The sequence below is a fragment of the Staurois parvus genome, unplaced genomic scaffold, assembly GCF_062004578.1.
Source record: "Staurois parvus isolate SC_StPar_1 unplaced genomic scaffold, SC_StPar_1.0 ptg000155l, whole genome shotgun sequence".
Lineage (NCBI taxonomy): Eukaryota > Metazoa > Chordata > Amphibia > Anura > Ranidae > Staurois > Staurois parvus.
The window spans coordinates 15,765,244-15,785,926 of NW_028317951.1; the positions used below are offsets into that span (position 1 = coordinate 15,765,244).

Here is a 20,683-nt window from a genome sequence, read left to right on the forward strand (position 1 = left end):
GCAGTTCGAGACAGATGAGTGTTCCTAGACTCAAGCTCTCTGTGTCCAAGGCAGCTCATCTAATCAACCACATTTACCACTTGATGGGCAATTACATGGAAACTTACTTTCCATTGTTGATGTCATCCACTTGTGCTACCTGCTGCACAAATACGCTAATTTTTGGAGGTGTAATGCCCTACATGACCATGTGAAGGAGGTCTCAGTTTAGTCCCTACCCCAGAGGATCGTACATGATAATGTCCCTGTCACAGTCATACACAAGTATAGTGAAGGAAAAATTTGGTCTGAAGCCAGAAAAGATATTAGTATGAAAAAACTGTCTGAAGACCCACACACATGGAGGGTATACAATTCTCCATGCAAATAGGAATGAATGAATCACTCTCCAGCATTACAAGGCAAGAGTGCTAGCCCCCCATTGAAGAAAATATACGAGGTGGTATCAAAAAGTTTCAATACTAGCTCTGTTTAAAAGAAAATACATTATTTTTCTATGCTTACACACTATCACCTTGAAAATAATCCCCTTGTATAGCAATACAGCACTCCCGCCACTCTGGAATGTGTCTTTTAGCTCTACTTTTCGAAGCATGTCAAGAACCTTCTGCTATTTGCGCTGAATCTCCTCAATATTGTCAAAACGGATCTTCTTCCGGAAGAGGGCAAATCCACATGAGCCAAATCTCGCAAGTAGGGTGGGTGAAGAAGTGAGATCATTGCAGCTTGGGGACAAACATGGGAGCAACACGGCACGTGTTTAAATTACACATGAGGATTGCCTGGACTGTTCCATATGACACACCGACAATGGTAGCAATGTTGTGGATTGTTCTCCGAGAATCATCATGCACAAGTTGCTGAATGGTTTTGACATTTCAACATTTTTGGGGCTTGAGCTCATTGAAGGTCTTCCTGATCTCTTGTTGTCTTCCAGTAATGTTCTTCCGCTCTTGAAGCACGCATGCCATTCAACACACCTCAAACGACTCACAGCGGCATCGCCATAAACTTGCTGAATCATGTCAAACGTCTCTGTGGCAGATTTGCTCAGTTTCACGTGGATTTTCACATTTGCTCTTTGTTCTAACTTGCTGTCCGTGATGAAATAGCAGATGTGGTAACGCACATGGTCTGAATAGCACCAGTTCACAGCTACCGATGTACACAGGACAATGTCTTTTTGGCACACTGACTTATGAAGGTCGGTGCTCCCTATTACTATGTGGTGTTACAAAACTAGTCTTGAAACACTTTGATACCACCTTGTGTGTGTGTATGTATATATACATGTCATATGTCACAATGTAGGTGCTCTGCCAGTCCCAATTATTAATTCCTTATTAATTCCGTCCCAATCAAAGTACCTTTTTGTCTTATTAATTCCGTCCCAACTAAAGTACATTCCAGTCCCCAATTCAATTAGTGCCTTTTTCAGTTCCCAAATTCCATTAATATATTTCCTCCACTTGTGACCAGCTGTCATCCTGTCAAATGGCCCCCCTCCACCTCTCGTCCTGCTGCGGCTCTTTGAAGCTGAGCCACGCAGGACAAGAGGTGCGGCTTCTGTCACCTCTGCCACTATCTCCTCCCCACGAGAGGTGGGAACCTCCTTCGGAGATGTTCTGGACCGCGGCGTCAGACTGACGCTGCATGATCCCAGCATCTGCAGCGCGGGCATGGAGAGTTCCCGCACTTGCGGATGCCGTTGGACAAAGGCCACGCTCATGAGAGTGCGACCCAGGTCCAGGGGGGCGTGCCTCGTTACCGAGTGATGAGGCACGCCACCCATGACCCGCCCACCATTGGTTTAAGAAGACCGATGCCAGGCTCTTCCCGGTCATCCATTCCGCTGCCAAGCCACAGAGGGATCCCAGCTGAGGCGGGACCCTCGTGGCCACTCTGCATAGACCCCAAGGATAAGGGGGAGCCTCCGCAAGCTGCTGCCGCTCCTGCAGAAACCCCAGGGAAGGGGAGCCCTCCACAGCTGCGCTGCAAACCCCAAGAGAAGGGGAGATCTCTGCAGCTGCCGCTCTGCAAGCCCCAGAGAAGGGGGAGACCACCGCAAGCTGCCACTCTGCAATCCCCAAGGAAGGGGGAGAGCACCTCAGCTGCCTACTTTAAGCCCCAAGGATGGGGGGGAACTACGCCAGCTGCCCTCTGCAGGTGCCCAGTACTTGTGGGGATTATTACCACGGACTACGTCACACATCATACTCTGGATTCAGGGCAAGTACTCACTGTTGTACTGTCTTGCTCCTCGTGGACCCAGGCACCCCTGCCGGATCTGTGAGTATATGCTCCCCTGTTTTTCCCTGAACTGTTCTTGTACTCAATCCCCACCTCCCTGTTTGGATTACAAACTGCTCTAGAGACTTTAACCCTGCTCTGGGGCGGGACTACAAGTATTTTGGGCCCTCTCCTTGTTATTTCTCCTACTTGAGTGACTGTCATTTGCCTTAATAAAGCTTTGTGTGTTTGCCATCCGCTTTGTGTGTTCTGTCCTGCCTACCCTCCGTCACAATATATATATATATATATATATATATATATATATATATATATATATATACACACACACACACATTATATTGCCAAAAGTATTGGGACAACCCTCCAAATTATTGGATTCAGGTGTTCCAATCACCTCCATGTCCACAGGAGTATAAAATCAAGCACCTAGGTATGCAGACTGCTTCGCTGACCTCAACCCTTTAGAACACCTTTAGGATGAATTAGAACAGACAATGCGAGCCAGGCCTTCTCGTCGGCCATCAGTGCCTGACCTCACAAATGCGCTTCTGGAACAATGGCCAAACATTCCCATAGACACACTTCTAAACCTTGTGGACAGCCTTCCCAGAAGAGTTGAAGTTGCTATAGCTGCAAAGGGTGGGCCAACTCAATATTGAACTCTACGGACTAAGATTGGGATTCCATTAAAGTACATGTGCATGTAAAGGCACGCATCCCAGTATATATTTATATCACTACCCCCTTAGGAGTTGCTGAAGTTTTGGGTTCCCCCTATAGTCCTGCACCGACAGACAACAAGCATTTCCACATAGACTTGCATTCAGGAGTCAGTGATCAGTCCTTGAGCTTGTTTTGAAATTTTATTAGGGGATTTAGAACTTGGATGGGGTAAGGGGTGTACAGGATGCCCAATGGAACTGAAAAAACTGAGGACAACTTTCTGAACTATGAAAGAGTGGTTACAGCAAACAGTCTCTTTTGGAGAGCTAGCCAGTGTCTCCTGTAGTGCCACCCCAGACGCTCCTTTTTTCTGGCTGCCTGGAGGAATCTTTGGACAGGGGATCCAGTGTCTGCTACATAAAATGGTGAAAGAGTCCTGAGTGGCAGGCTAATCCAGTTTCCCACTAGAGTGCCTCCTTCCCCTATTTGGCTCAGGGGGTGCAGGTCTACTCACTTAGTCCTTCTCCTGTATTGCTGGTGGGTAAGTGACTGCTACCAGGCCTTCTAGCTGGGCCACTCCTTCTCTGCCAAACAGGTGGTTCTCTCTCAGGAGGGCGGTGAAGTTCCAAGCTTTCAGCCTTTCCAGGTCCTCCTGCCTGGAGTTAAGACCCTCTCCCATCTGGGACCCCTCCCAGGCTCCTGCTCTTCAGCCTTACAACCTCCTCTTCCACCCGAACTCTCTTCCTACTCCCCTGCTCCCACTCTCTCTCTTGCTGAGCATGCTCAGTTACTCTTAAAGGTTGTCTTGGCCCCTTGCCAAGCCTCCTGTTGGGGATTAACCAGGATCCTCTAAGAGTACAGACCAGCTGATTATAAAAGGGCATTACTTAACAAAGAAAACCCCTTCCTATTTCATGCTGTCAGCAATAGCACCACATGGAAAAGAAATGTCCAAAGGCCTGAAAAAGAACACAATTTCTTTACACAAGAAAGGTGAAGGCTACAAGAAGATCAGCAAAGCTTTACTTATTAGTCAGAATAATGTCGCAAAAGTGGTACAAAGATGGAACTGCAACCATCTCAGAGAGACATCCAGGCCATCCACGGAAGTTAACACCTCAACAGGAGCGTCTTCTGATGAGAAGTTAGCTAAAGTAGTAGAAAGCCAAACAGGGGTGATTGTTTTCCGTGACACAATATAGGAGATTTACTAAAACTGGTTGACTCAGAATCTTGGGCACCTGTGCATGGTAGCCAATCAGCTTCTAACCTCAGCATGTTCAGTTAAGCTTCAGCAATAAAACCTGGAAGCTGATTGGTTTTTATGCAGAAGTGGACAAGATTCTGAGTCAACCAGGTTTAGTAAATAAACACCAATATGGCATACACCTCAGAGGAATAGCATGCATGGGTGTCGTCCATGAAGAAAGCCTCTCCTAAAGCCCATGCACAAAAAAGCCCACCTAGAATTTGCCAGGGCCCATGCTGAAAACAAAGAAGGCTACTGACACTCTGTACTCTGGAGTGATGAAACCAAGAAAATTTTTTGAATGGATGGCTTCAAAACTGTATTGTGTCGCAAAAGGTGAGGAGTACAAAGAAAAATGCATGGTGCCTACAGTGAAACATGGTGGTGGCAGTGTCCTTCCGTGAGGCCGCATGAGTGCTGCTGGTGCCAGGGAGCTCCATTTTATTGATGGTATTATGAATTCACAGATGTACTGCTCTATATTGAAATAAAAGATGCTACCATCACTCTGTGCTCTTGGTCATCGTGCACTTTTCCAACATGATAATGATCCAAAACACACATCTAAGGCCACTGTTGCATTTCTGTAGAAGAACAGGATGAAAGTGATTCAGTGGCCAAGTATGTCTCCTGATCTGAACCCAACTGAACACCTATGGGGAATTTTGAAGAGACAAGTTGAGCACCACTCTCCATCCAGCATCCAGGCTCTAAAGAGGTTGTTCTTGAAGAATGGATAAAGAGAGATGTTGCAATATGTCACCAATTTGTTCATTCAATGCCTAGAAGACTCGGTGCTGTCCTTACAAATCATGGAGATCATACAAAATACTAGATGTAGTAGTTTTTGTTGTGGGGTGTATTCATTTTTGCATCAACTATTTTGGGTAAAACTGAAGATTTTGTAATCTAAGTTATATTATTAACCTTACTTTCATGTAATGAGCGAAACAAATGTTCTATAAAACTCAGTTTTGTAAAAATTTTGAAAAATGTTCTTGTGTTCATTGAGATTGATTGATTAAAATCTTACTTACATTTTTGGAAATGTTGGGAGGAAGGATTGGATGGATATGGTTGTAATTAATTTTACTGGTGGATTTGCTGCATTTGTTGGCAAGCATGCTGTGCGTTTATAAGACATAATGTAATTATTTCTCAAAATTAACAAAAATTGTAGCACTTACCCCATTGATTCCTGAGAACTGCTGAGATATGTGCAATACCAGTGAAACTATAATTGGCTGTCTGTAATTTGAAGACTTAAATAGCTGTAAAATGGACACTTTCTTTTCACTGGCTACTTCTTCCTTTTCCCTCCTCATCTCCTCGATGTCTTTGGATGGGTCATAATCTCCTCTAAACTTTTTCAAAACTGCACATGGGACACAAAAATCAAGAGAAAAACAGGGTAAGGCCATGGGATTGCAATTGTTAATCTGAATGTCTTTTTCTTGGTTTTAAGTAAATTTACAACTTTTACAATCATCTTTCTTAATAAATATTATAGGTATAAATATTGTAGGTATTATATTGTTTTTTCATTACACAAGATTGTAATTCTATAAATCCTTTTTATAGAAGTCTGACTTGTAGTCTGAGTTTTTACAGCTGCTATCCATAGATTGCTATAGAGCTGTCACATAAGACAAGGGAGCAAGCAATCGCTTATAACACCATGTTTGCATTGGTACTGTTAGATGGGATAGCAAGAGTAATGGCCTGGGACATTATAACATGTTATTTCTCATAAAGCTGTTTTTTAAATTTCTTTACTCTATTACTAATGTAAACTCTAGGCACAATATGCTGTATATTTTTGACTTCTTTTTTAATGTTGTATTTCATTCTGTAGTCTTACATCCTGCATTTTCAGCCTAATGATATACTATTTTACCAGAGCGTGTAATTAATTACTCTACTTTTGGACTTAGTTTACACTTGCAGTTGGACTTCATTTGTAGCTGAATGGGGGTATGCACATAGCAAAAAAATTTCCCGTCACGTTTGGCATTCAGAACCTCCCATCAAACGTGATCTCTTAAAATAAATAAGGCCGTGCACACAGTTGCGCCATTGTTGTGTGGCAGTGAGGATGCAACATACCTCCACCATTTTCCAAACACTCTTTGAAATAGGGCAATGCATGTGAAAATGAGTCCTAGTTTCAATAGTGAATGAATATTTGCAAAGCTCCAGTAGAGTAAGGTGTGCTTACCACAAAGTCAAAACCAAGACTCAATCATCTGCAATGTTAGTTTGCTAATGTATTAAATGCTATTCCCAGCTTTGAAACATAGAAGCTCATGTATTAGTGTTGGACATTGCTGTGCATTTGCTTGACATAGTCAAGGGGTGGGGGGAGTCTTTTGGCTCCTTAAACTCAATCACTGTCTTATACATATGGCCAGTTTTATCTTCTATAACACATTTTGGAACAGATCCTATAAAATGCACCTTTATTAAATCTTTCTTAAATTTGTAAAACATTATTATGCTAATACCATGTACCATGTACAAGATTTCATTTTTGAAGAGGTTATATTGCTGATTTAAAAAGGCACATTTGTAAAACACAGCATTGTTTTTCACAAATGTTTTTAGCATATTTCATAGTCGGTAAGAAAGCAAAAATCGGTGGGCATAGGAGTGCCTGGTTACATAACTTGTCAAAGTCACGCGACTGGGCTCTCCTGCTATCATAAAGGGTTCTCTGTAGTGTTATTTTGATATCTGCCCTTAATCTGCATATTGATTTGTGGATTTCCTATTTAGAAAGAAGATACATTAGGCCTTGTTACCATCATAAACTTGTAGGCCAGTACATAGGACAACAATCTAAGAGGTTAATGCAACAAACAAATCTGATATATATGCAATATATGTGTAGCATCCTCTAGTTTGCTACTAGAGTAGTGTAGGTAAATTTATTGTGTATGACTTACAGTAACTGTGTGAGTCTGTACTTAGGTCAGGTTACTGCAGGTCAGGCTGGATGGCTTTACAGGTTGGACTCCATCACCTCCACCTGGTTCTGTAGGACCATGGAACCTTCCAGAAGCCAGTGGGCAGAAGGGGTGGAGACCTAATGTGCATGTTTATTGGAGTCTAATCAATCCCAGGTTTAGATGCCCTGGTGAAGTGGTGAGACCAACCCATAAATATGGGAGAGTAAGGCTGGCAGGGGAGTCAGGTGGAAGATGAAGTGCTGAGGAGACTGTCGGTGGCCTGGTAGGGGCCCCCTAGGTCTGGGAGGGGCTGGCATCCAGGCTGGGCTGGGGCTGGTTCAGGAGGGTCCATTCAGCAACACGGTATGAACAAAATCCTTACCTGGGAGCAGTGGGAGCAAAGAGGACAGAGTGAGTACATCAGCACATCCAGGGATCTACAAGGGGACAGACTGCCACATGTAACAAGCTTTCAAAGGACAGCACAATGCTTAATCTTTTATCCTTTTCCTGGTATATCTTCAGAGCCGCCAGGGGGGCTGGTAGTGTCTGCAGGCTGTGGAGCTGGGAGTAGTTCTACAGAGGAGAGGAGACATCTTTGTCTAACTTTCAGAGGGGCTGCAAGTACCTAACCCATAATGTGGCAGTTGCTACTGATCCGTAATGAAAAGAACAGTCCGGGATCTGTTTTTGTAAATGGGAAGGAAGTTGTCCCTTTGCATTGATTCAGTCAATGTGGACATCTCATGATCCCTATTACCCTATCCAAGTTACATCCCCCAATATATAACAAAAAACCAAGCCCATGGACTATTCACCGACTGTGGATGCATGTGTGGAAAGTACGTGTTGCCTGGCTGTGTGAAACTTAGAGGGATCCTGAAACACAGCAGCCTTCAAGAGGGTAGCACTACATACTGTATGTCCAGTTTGTTTTTCTTTCTTGTAAAACAAACAGAAAATATCTGGATAAAAAAAGGTGATAAAAACAAACAATTCATTTAGAGCTCAGGTACATGGGTGCACTCCCTCTTAGGCTAGGTTCACACTGCTGCGATCAGATTTTGATCTGACTTTCAGTGCGATTATGTAATGCAACTTGGATGTGGTTTACATTTTCTATGGAGCTAAAAACCATGCCATGCTCAGTTGTATTTATGTGAACAGCACCATCTCACCTACATACAGCCAACTATTGACATGAATGAATGTAGGAGGCTGTACATTGGTGTGCTCCACTACCTCTGTAAAGTAGCACATTAAGGATTAGCACACAGACTGCACAGTTACAGTATATGGTAGCTTTGTATATAAACTGCTTCCCATCTGCCCTATAGCATAAGTACTGCTACATACTTGCCGGCGCCCGGTGATTGCCGAGCATCTCCGTTGGGGGGGGAGAACTGTTTGTAAACAAAACAGTTCTCTCCCCTGCCAGCTCCTGCACACTGCTTTGCATGGCTGTGCACAGCACAGCCATGCAAAGCAGTGTGCTTACAGTGAAGCACACAGACACAGCCCCTAGTAAAACAGCACACAGTTAACCCTTTGATCGCCCCACATGTTAACCCCTTCTTGCACAGTGCCATTAGTACCGTGTCAATGGTTTTTATTAGCACTAATCACTGTAATGTTGTCACTGGGGATGTCGGTGACACCAAGTCAGTTCCCCCCAGTGTCGTGACACCAAGTCAGTTCCCACCAGTGTCAGAATGCCCGCCGCAATCCCGCTATAAGTCACTGATTGGCACCATTACTAGTAAAAATTAAAACAAACAAAAAATCCTAGTATATATATACCGCCATTTGTAAACGCTGTAACTTTCACATAAACCAGTTATTTACACATATTGGTATTTTTTTTAGCAAAGACATGTAGCAGAATACATTTTGGCCTAAATTTATGATGAAATTTGATTTTTAAATTTTTTTACTGGACATGTTTAATAGCAAAAAGTCAAAAATATTGCTTTTTTCCTCAAAATTGTCAGTCTTTTTTTGTTTATAGAGCAAAACACGCACAGGCGATCAAATGCCACCAAAACGAAAGCTCAATTCATGGGAAAAAAAGAACGTAAACTTAATTTGGGTGCAGCGTTGCATGACCGTGCATTATCAGTTTAAGTAACACAGTGCCGTATCGCAAAAAATGGCCTGGTCTGAAAGGGGGGTAAATCCTCAAGAGGGCAAGTGGTTATTAATAATAATAATAATAATAATAATTATAATAATGTAAAGCATCCAGTACTGCATTTTTATGTTGTTCTCACCAGTAATAATGTCCTCAATCTCACATGTTGATGTGTGGGATTTACAATTGGCAGCATAGGAAATGAGCTCTGCACTGTAGGAAGTAGGGAGGGAGCATCACCTGTTACCGCCATAGGTAAGGTACTCAGGTACTGGAGTAGCCAGAGCGGCAAAGTGAGCTGGCGGGAGAGCATGGAGAAGGGTAATATTAACTGCTAGTGGTGCCGATTGCAGTTGCAGAAGTAAATGAGGGCTTTAGGACTTTCACTGCTCCATTATTCAAAGAGATTCTTAGTATGGTCCTCTGGACAGCAGACAGTGCATAGACACCTGCACTCAACTTCAGTGAATAAAAGTACCTAATGTTCAGAGGTTTAGCTGTTGTTAAGGAAATGCAGGCAATAAATGGTGGTCAGAAATTCATGCTAATTTTGTGACTGCCAAGAGATATTTCCTACTAAAGATAATTCCACAATTAAAAACATTGGCATCAGCCAAGCAAGCTTGTTTAGGAGATAAGAGGGAGGTGCATTAGGACTGTTGTGGGCTTCCAGAGTCCCAAGTCCCAATCAGGGGTGGACTGACAACTCATGGGGCCCCCGGGCAATAGGGGATCATGGGGCCCCTGTGTCTTTGCCCAAACTCAAAAAAGCCTATGAAAAAGGTACCAGGGGCATCTCATGGGGCCCCCTACTGACCCCGAGCCCTCGGGCAGTGCCTGAGTTTCCAAATGGTCAGTCCGCCCCTGGTCCCAATACAAGACAAGGCAAAAAAGCACTGGTTTGGTGTGTGCTGGAAAAAGTACAGCATGCAGTACTTTGGATTATTCATTGGAATTGTTGAGCTGTTGCTCACATGCAAGAGGGCAATCAAAAACAAGGGGCTTTAAGCACCTAGAGAGATTTTCCAACTGGCAGGATCGCAGACTTCACTCCTCTGTGAATCAGAGTGAAGGAACAGATGTTTTTTTAAAACTTACACCGCTGTCAGTGTCATGAAAGGAATGTAGTGGGTCTTAATGCTGATGAGATTCATGTGAGGATAAGAAGCTGTATAACTGACTCTCATTTCTGGGAAGATATCTGCCCATCTATGGCCAATCGTAGATTGTACAGATGGCTATTAGATGTGCAGTTCCAATCCAACCATTTTGAGGTTCTATGCACACTAGCGTTTTTTATAAGCTCAAAAAAAAGGCTGGATGAAAAACGGTGAAAATAGCATTTTTGTGCTGGCTTGCAGTAGCGTTTAGAAGCATTTAGGATTGTTAGCGTTTTATTAGAATTTTTAGGCTCCATGCACACTAGCATTTTTTCAAGCTTCTAGAAGCTGTAATTACCATTTTTTCTGTTCCTACAAGCTAAAAAGTGTTATCCTATGTGTCGTGTCGTGTAGTAATGCATACTACATTATTAGCATTTTTTGAACTTCAGAGTCTAGAAGCAGAAAAAAAAATGTTTTTGTAGAGTGTTTTTACAGCAGAAAAAAATGCTAAATAGTTCTAAACACTACTAAAATGACCCTAACAGCTTTTTTTCTTGCTTTCTTTTCTTCTACATGTTGTGTACAAACTATTAAAAGCTTCTGAACACTACTAAAATGCTACTAAAAAACGCTATTACCAGCAGTTATTGTCCAGCTTTTTTTCAAGTGTTTTTTTTAGCTTAAATAAAACGCTAGTGTGCATGGAGCCTAACAGTGGCGGAAAAAAGCTAGTAAAAGGCTGTCAGGAGTGTTTTAGTAGCGAGTTCAGTGTTTTTTTTCTGCCAGAGAAACTCTCCCGAAAACAATTTTTTTTTCTACTTCTAAACGCTGAAGCTTGAAAAACGCTGCTAGCCTAAAATAGTGTGCATAGACACATAGGATAACATTATTAAGCTTCCAGGAGCAGGAAAAAAATGGTGATAACAGCTTCTAGGAGCTTAAAGTAAAAAACCCACAACAGTAAAATCAGTCTGTATATGCAGTAAAGCATGCTTGTTATACTCCCTGTGGAACCTAAGGGGTTAATCCTCTGCATTGTGTAAAAAGGCTATTTGATCCTTTCTTCTCTGTTCCTTCTCTTTTTCAAGTGACCACCACTTATCTCCAGACTGAACCGTAGGCATGCACATGCTCAGTTTGGTGTGTATTGCTAGAGAGGTTTTTTTTTTTTTTTCTTGGGAGAGTGTATGTGATCAGCACAGGGCCAATCAGCACTGTCCAGACAAAGGTAAGGTGGATTTGTATCTTCCTAGAGCAGAAATAAAACTCCTCCTACAAGCTTTAGCTAGTGCTGGGCTGAACACAGATAGAAGTCACAAGACTGCTCTAACTGCTGCTGAGAAAAGATATTTAGCAGTTTATATTTACTAAAATAATTGCATTTCCATGTTGTGTGTACTGTGGGAGACCAAATATAGTGAATGCAGTAACACTTTAAAAAACTGCTAGTGTGCATGGAGCTTGAGGGTAAGGGGTATGTAGAGTGCTGCAGGCACTTCAGAATTTGTAACCTCAGTACTGTAAAACATACAAAGTTATATGAATATAAAAGGGACGGAGAAGAGGTTGCTAGTACTGGGAGAGGCAGTAATGATCAGGACAGTTTTTCTAATCACCTCTTTTACTCTGACAGCAGCTGTAGGCACTGAGGTTGATCTACTAAAGACAAATAGGCTGTGAACTTTGCAAAGTGCAGTTGCTCCAGAGCTTAGTAAATGAGGTAAACTCTCACTTTGCAAAGAATACCCAATCACATGCAAGGAAAATAAAAAATAAAAAAAACAGCATTTTTGCTTGCTGGTGATTGGATGATGGAAGTCAGCAGGACTTCTGCTTATTTACTAACCTCTGGAGCAACTGCCCTCGCAAAGTGAGATTGCATTTTGCAAAGTGCACAGCATACTTTTCTTTAGTAAATCAACCCAATTGTCAGAGATCCATAGACATAAGATGATTGATTGATCTGTCTTAGAAAGGCAGATTGAGAAGCTGTCATTTGGTGTTCCTGAGTATAGATTAGACTGTTATAGACATCCTCTACCCCCTACTTTTGGGGAAAACGCTTATTATCAAACTGTGCTGTTGAAAAGGTCTACTGTTCAGATTTATGTGTCTGTTCTAAAACTGACTGATCAATCCAGATCTTTAGCAGATTTGAAATACACACACATATTATATGTGATATGATAGGTTGTAATATTTGGTATTTCAGCAATATTTGTCTTTTTTATGACCTGATATCTTGGTCTGTCTTGGTTATCATTGTCGTTGGGACAAAAAAAAAAAAAAAAATACAGGAAATCGAACATTTTATAGTTCTCACTGTAACAGGTATAAAGGGGTTTTGGAGGCAAAGGTGTAGTCACAGCCTAATTTCAAACACCAGGGGAACCTTTGATAAACTGTCAGCTACTATGGTCATTCTTTTTTTGCACATATCTCTAGAGAATTATGAATGAGAATATTGCCATGATTAATCAATATATTTGTTCTGTTTATCCAAGCAATAGGTTTGTTTTTTTTAACTACGTTTCTTATCTTTGTTAACTTTTAACCAGAGTTCATGGATCATGTATGTAGACAGTGATAGATGTAAATGAATACCTGGAGCCACTAGATTCTAACTTGGAAAACAACATGGTTACAAGCCACCTAGCAGTTCAAAGAATTGTCTTATAGTTTCCTTGGGGGTTAAATGTCCATTACATTTACCTATACAGTTTTTAAAATATTTATTGTAAAGTTGCACTGTTTCTTTATCGGTGAGTATCCCACTATAGAAAGACAGGGAATAAACATGAAGTGCAGCAGGTAGGAAGTTCTGGGACCCCTGTGGGTATAGGGCAGAAGCAGGGGTGTCCCTAGGCAGGTGTGGAGGGTGCGCGCCGCACCGGGTGACACCTATTGCCCAGGTTGACACCGGACCCGCTCCACGAAAAGGTAAGTTGTAAATAAAGCCGACAAACCCCGCAGGATGGATCGGATCTGCGGATTGAGCATAATGGATCGGAGTCCAATCCATTATCCTCCCCAATCCGCAGATCCGATCCATCCTGCGGGATCGTCGGCTTGCTTTAAAACTTACCTTTTCGTGGAGAGATCAGTTAACCCCATATAGGTTGCAAGCCGACGATCCCCGAAGGATGGATTGGATATGCAGATTGGGGAGGATAATGGATCAGACTCCAATCCATTATGCTCAATCCGCAGATCCGATTCATCCTGTGGGGATCGTCGGAGGGGGTGTCACTAAGTGTTACCGCACTGGGTGACACCAACTCTAGGGACGCCCCTGGGAGGAAGTGACTGCCTACATGTCTCTTCCAGCCCTGTAAGCACCACCAGCAGCTGGTTTTGGATTTGACATGCAAGATATTAAGCACTTTTCACTTTGTGAGTTGTGATAACATTTTACCTGTTTGTTTGCCCATTGCTGCACTTCATGTTGCTTCTCTGTCTTTCTATAGTGGAATGGATCAAACAGGAGCATTGGGTTAAATCACATGCGATTGGGACAGGAATTGCAGTACATTCCCATTCAAATTGCATGTGATTCTTTGCAGTGCGATTTGAGCCCACGCTTTTTCTATGGGCTCAAATTGCACAGCAAAGGTATTGGTTTTAGGTATCAGGAGCATTTGCACAAGTACAATTACTTGTACAAGTGCTCGGTATTGGCACCGATACGATTTCGGTATTGATGCAACCCTAACTTATTGTACTATCTCCATCTTCTTTTACTGTACAAATGTTGAACAAAGTTTTGTTGGTATACTAGCTGGGAAAATGTGTTAAAGTCTAAGGCTCCATGTACACTGGAACATTTATTCTACTGGCAGCAGAAAAAAACTAAAACGTGGTAAAAACGTGTGTAAATGCAGTAATGTGTTTAAACCTGTTTTTAAACATGGTTAGTGCTTAGGTGCGTTTTAGCCGCATTTAGCATTTTTTGGTCAAAAGTTCCTCTCCTGAAAGTGATTCTTCTGTGTTCAGGAGAGAGATGTTTACCTGCCCCTAAACTTTGCTGCTAAATGCCGATAAAAGACTATGTGTATATGGACACATAGGCTTTTACTGAGTTGAGTTCAGGGGCTTTGGAAAAAAAAACGCCAAAAGCTCCTACACTCATGTTTAGGAGCAACAGTGTGCATGCAGCCTAACTTAACTTATGGCTCAAAAAAAAGGCACAAAGGGGTCATTGAAAGAAGAAGATACATGAAATTGTGTAAAAGTAAGAAAAGTCCCATCTCTGTCATTATTATTATTATACAGGATTTATATAGCGCCAACAGCTTGCGCTGCGCTTTACAAAATGAAGGTAGACATTACAATTACAATACAATTTGGTACAAGAGGAAACAGAGGGCCCTGCTCATTAGAGCTTACAATCTAGGAATTAATTTTATATGTAATGATTCCAGATTTGGAAACGGCATTTATTTTATCGCTAAACTTTATGCCTTCATTTCTCATGGTTTATTTCTCCTAATAAAAAACTATTGAATGTAAAAAAAAAAGGTGTTATAACAATATTTTTTATTTTCATTTTTTTTAAACTTTTGTGGGAACTTTTGTTCAAACAAATAAAAACGTAGGAATATAGAGGTTGGTTTAATAAAATAAAATTGACTGTTAACTTTGCAAGGGAATTTCCCTTAATTAATGAGGTGAAGCTCAGATGATCTCCATCCCACACCACCTTAATAGTAGCATTTGCCCCTGGGCAAAGTAATGTACTGAAATCCTTATCATGGAGATGGTGACCTGTGGCATGGGTAGAACAGTCGATGTGGCTAAATTATGCTACATATTGGGCTTGGCTTTTTAGTCGAGTTAGAAATTTTAGTCAGATTTGTTTTTTAATTTTAAATAATTTTTTACATTTTTTTTCACAATGATGGTGTGAAACTGACCTCTGAAGTCTCACTTTTGAGACAGAGAAAGGGACTGACGAAACACATTCCCCAGTTCCCTTCTGCAGTCTCAGTTGCACTGCAGATGAATGAACAGCAAACGAAGCCTCCTGTTCATTCACAAATGGAAGCATAGCAAAAAACAGTTTACTATGCTTCAGTTAAAAAGTAACACAATGAGTTATCAATACCGATCATTAATTGTGTATGAGCCTCCTGTTCATTCACAAACGGAAGCATAGCAAACACAGTTTACTATGCTTCAGTTATAAATGAACACAATGAGTGATCAGTACTACCGATCATTTTTTGTGTTAATTTATCTTCATTTTCAAAGGAAGATGGCGGAAAATTACATATTTACCAGCTTCTTCCCCCGCTCTCCATCCTGAAGAACCCCTGTGTGCCTGCAGCTGCTGGTGAGAGAGGAGGGAATCTGGCAGTGCTGGGGGAACACACAGGAGGGCCTAGGCAGCATTGGCAATCCAATAGTGGACAGGAGAGGGTGATCAGTGTGGTGGGTGGGGGAATTTACTGGAACTAATCTTTTGTGGCTTACCCAGTAGCAGCCGAAAGCTGGTGGGAGGGAGAATATGTTGGCTTTCAGCCAATGCAGTGAGAGCCAAAGAAGATCAATTCCAGTTATTTTGCCCACCTGCGCTCAGATCACCCGTACCTGTCCATATGCGATTCCATGTGCTGGGGAGGGGGACTGCAGGGGCTCCCCTTGCACCTGGGGCCTGTGCGATAAGACGGCCCTGCTTCCATCATTGAGTCATATGCAAGGAACAATAATTTATTTTTTCATTTTCCTTGCACGATTGGAATTTTTTGTAAAATGGATTTTCAGCAGATTCACTAAGCTAAAGGAACACCCCCCAGCAAACTGAAATTCTCTGGTAAAGTGAAAAGTCTATTTGCCTTTAGTAATTCAAGCCCACATAGTTTTTAGGTTCACCTTACAGACTTTTCAAACTGACCTCCAGATTAGTACATCTCCATTTAGCCCCCTACTGACCTAACTTACTACCGACATTTAAATGTAATCATAAGAGCATGATTTTAACATTATTATCATCATTGCTTTACTTACTTGTTTTAGCAGCTTCCTCCCTTCCAAGTTTAATAAAAGCATATCTTGGACTTTCTGGGCAAAAGAAGAGTAATATAGTTTGAATAACTGCTGGTACACCAGAAAGTCCCAAGAGAACAGGCCATAGTTTTTCACTGCCCAGGATAAATTCTAGTCCAACAACCTAAGAAAAAAACAATACAATTATTATGTCTACATCAACATGACAGTCACTTTTGCTTATTCAGTATTGATCCTAAATTCACACTTATGTTAACTTCAGTGCATTTTCCAGTTTAGAGAAACAGTCCATTTGCACTACAGTCCATTTAACATGATTTCCTATGGATCTAGTAGTTCACACCTGTGCATTTTGAGCCACTGCAGATTTTTTGAAAGGGTCATGGATTTTATTCCCTCAGCAGATTGCGTTTTCCCTGTAATAGACTTCCATGGAACCACATCAAAAACACCTCCCCCTAGCAACATAAACACATCCCAAAAAACGCATAAAAAATACATTACAAACGTGTCAAAACACGTGGAAAAAGATACCAAATGCACCAGAAAGATGCATCAACCGCAACCAGCATAAGTGTTAACCTAGCCTAAAGCTGCAGCCAGATATAATTTCAATGTATGCAGTTGAATGTTTGACTTATGTTTGTATGTTACGTGTTCCCTATATACAAATACATACTTTTGTAGCAATTAATAAGGAAGGGAGGGAGGGAGGGGTGGGTGGAAGGAAGGCAGGGAGGTGTGGTTCAAAGGAAGGGAGGAAAGAAGGGAGGGGTGGGTGGAAGGAAGAAAGGGGTGGGTGAAAGGAAGGGAGGGGGGGTGGGTGAAAGGAAGGGAGGGGGGGGTGGAAGGAAGGAAGGGGTGGAAGGAACTGAGGTGGGACTTACATCACTCAGTCAGATGCATCAGAGCTGTCGGCTGCTGTGTCTTCAGTTTCCCGCCCACACCTTCTCTGAAGCTGCTCGGACTGGAGCAGAGCAGATCTCTCTCTCCCCTCCTCTCCTATTGGTGCGCAGGATGGAGGGAGGGGCTGGGCAGTGAGAAGAACATAGCGGCGATGGGAAGGCCAGAAAGAAAACTGAACCGTCAGGTATGTTCTGTGCAGCGGTGGGGGAGGTGACAAGCAGCGATCTCCTGGCTTTCAATGAAGTAGCTGGAGGCCGCATCTCTCCCTCCTGCGGCTCTCAGCTGCTTCATTGAAAGCCATACAGGAAATTGCTGCTTGTCACTGCCCCCACCGCCATCCCTCCCACACACCTCTAGACCCGGCGCTGCTCACCACCCCCACCTTATTTCCACTTGCGGGCGAGTGGATCAAAGGCTGCAGCAATGGTTGGCAACTCTCCTCTGGGGGGGTTCAGACCCCCCTGACCCCCCTTATCTATGCCCCTGTATCTATGTGGTATTTCACTCACTTTGGAGAGATTTCCCTTCATCTCCTGTTGCACCTAATGTACAGGAAATGAAGAGAAATCTCCCATAGACCCAAACTTCCCAGAATTGCCAGGAAGTTCCCCCATCTTTGTCTTCTGTCCCAGTGACACTGTGTCCCGAGATCACAGCAACACCCTTATCTGGATTATTGAGAAATCTGCAGTAACACATAATGGGTATTAGCCAAGGGGATTGCAGCTGGGACCAGGTTTTTGCTATACATATTCTTTAACTGTTATGTCATGCATTGTTCTCAATAAATACATATTCTGTGAATTATGGATAAAATAAAAGGTCCAGGGGATCAGAAAAATGGTATATTGCACCTATCAGTTTTTAGGCCTCGTTCACACCATACGTGCAGGAAAACTGATGGAAACTGATGCATAGATTTCACTTGCAGAGACATCAGTTTACATCAGTTTTCATGCGTGTTTCAATGAGTTTTACACACATTGCAGGTTCCTGCGCAGAAAAAATCTGCACATGATACTAGTGTTGTGGTGTGAACAGGGCACATAGGGAACAATTTTGCTGTGCCCTTGCAGAACACATGCAGAAAAACTGACGTCTCTGCACCATGGTGTGAATGAGCCCTTAAACTACCAGAGTGGCTAGAAATGAAAGCTCCAGGGAAGTCTTGCATGATTGTTGCTAATAATTACCCACCTTACTTTTCCTAACGTCCATGTGGCTAACAGACTTTTTATCCATATTATGTATGTCTAGGCTGAAATGCTATAGTATGTATTACAAACATTGTGCTCTAGATACATTACATTAGATCAATGAGACAACTCAATGAAATCTTCAAATTTTAGGTTTGATTAAAAACCATGCTGAATTCCTATATTTTAGTTTGGAACCAACCACTAACCCAGCGACTGCATACCAATAATCTACCACACTGTGTTGATGAATTGTACATACATTTAAAATTAAGAGAACCTTGTGAGTCTAGCTGAGGGAGACTGGGTCATTCATTGTGCTCTTATGGGAGGGGACAGAGTTGGTGATTAACTGAACTGAACAGTTATTAGTGGACTTGTTTTTAACTATGTGAAATGATAATGAGAACTGTGAGGGTAGGTAAGAATTGTATGGGTAATTTGAACAGGTCTGCTCTAACTCATTTTTAGTTTACAGTAGAATAGCTTACCCATTCTATTATTTTTATTAGGGTTCAGCAGCATTGAAAAGTATAGGTTACAGCTTACAAACCTTTAAAAACACTTGCTATAGTGTAGGTAGATAAAAACTCATCTATCTTCAAGCCTTCATCTAGTGCAGCCATGCATTTGCTTATGTCTCATTAATCAGGACAAACACAGACTACATGTAATGAACTTGTACAGTGCAGTCAATCTGCTTAGCTAATGCAAGTTTATAATCATTTATATGTTGTACAAATATATATTCAGTCAGCTGCTTACAGAACATGATTTACTTGGGGTGATATGTTATGATAGTATATTATCTCCAGGAAAGAACTAAACAAATCTACAGGATCAGGTGTGGACATGCACAACAAATTGGAAACTTAAGGCCATATATTGCCAATTGTGATATATCTGGATAAGATGAGATTCCACATTGTATGGTGGACAGTATAAACATCAGTACAATAGACACATACAGTGGCAGCAGTGAACCATGCATGAGACAGGGACACCCAAAAACAGTCCACACAGGTTTGACCTTCATTTTTATGCAGCAATGCAATAAATAAACACAGTTCCGCACAGGAAGGCTTGTACAGCAAGTCCATACCATAAAACAAATAAGACATCTGCTTATTCAAGCAACAAACTCATATCTGCCCCCACATGGGTTCCCTAACACATGTACCCAGTGTTGGGACAAAGTCATCCAGTGCCCAGAGAAAGAATGCAAAAATGTCTTCTCTCCTCTATGATGTACATGCACAACTGTCCTACCTGTACCTGACCAGGGGTGGACTGACCATTTGGAAATTCGGGCACTGCCTGAGGGCCTGGGGTCAGTAGCGGGCCCCATGAGATGACCCTGGTACCTTTTGCATAGGCTTTTTTGAGTTTGGGCAAGGACACAGGGGCCCCATGATCCCTATTGCCCGGGGGCCCCATGAGTTGTCAGTCCGCCCCTGTACCTGACGTATGTATTTGAATGTCTACCCACATACAGAGTGGAAGGATTGCATATATATAAGATACAGACTGCAGGGGTGTGTGACGCAGGGAGAGTGTAATACAGGGGTTAGAAATGTATATTGTTCAGAGATCAGAGGTCAAGACTATGAAGTGTACAGAGTTCAGGGGTCAGGAGTATGCAACATACATAGTGCTGGGATCAGGAATGTGCAATGTACAGATTGCAGGGGTCAGGAGTGCAAAACGTACAGCATGCAGGGATCTTGTGTATGTACTGTATAGAGTGCAGGAGTCAAGAATAAAAGTAACATACAGAGTGAACAGTTTAGCTGTAAATGTACCATAGAGAGCACAGGGGTCAGCAGTAAACGTATAATACAGCCCAATGAACAGAGTGTAGGCATCAGGAGTATATAATGTACATTGTGCTGGCCTCAGAAGTGTGTAATGTACAGTGTGCAGGGGTTGGTGTAAGTAATATATAGAATGCAGGGTCAGGATGTGTAACATTCAGAATGCAGAGGTCAAGAGTGAGCAAAAGTAACATACAGAGTGAACAGGTCATATGGAAAATCAACATACAGAGCGCAGAAGTAAAAGTAATGTACAACCCACAGAAAAGTGTTGGGGTCAAGATAATGCAGGGGTCAGGAGTATATACATTCTAGTGTGCAGTACCCCTTATGATTCAGTTCACAGCCTTTGTTCATAGCACAGCTGTACCCCCAATAAGGCATTTTGACAACACACACACCTACATACAAACA

The 20,683-nt window shown here is 42.2% G+C and overlaps 1 protein-coding gene across 1 annotated transcript in view; it reads right to left on the reverse strand.

Moving 5' to 3' along the window:
- SLC2A2 (solute carrier family 2 member 2) overlaps positions 1-20,683 on the reverse strand; it is a 66,990-nt gene that overhangs the window by 13,411 nt on the left and 32,896 nt on the right. The window contains exons 6-7 of the mRNA XM_089675494.1: positions 16,354-16,516; positions 5,353-5,540 (exon numbers count right to left, since the gene is read on the reverse strand). Of these exons, the coding sequence (XP_089531620.1) occupies positions 5,353-5,540; positions 16,354-16,516 (351 nt within the window). The remainder of the gene's footprint in view (positions 1-5,352; positions 5,541-16,353; positions 16,517-20,683) is intronic.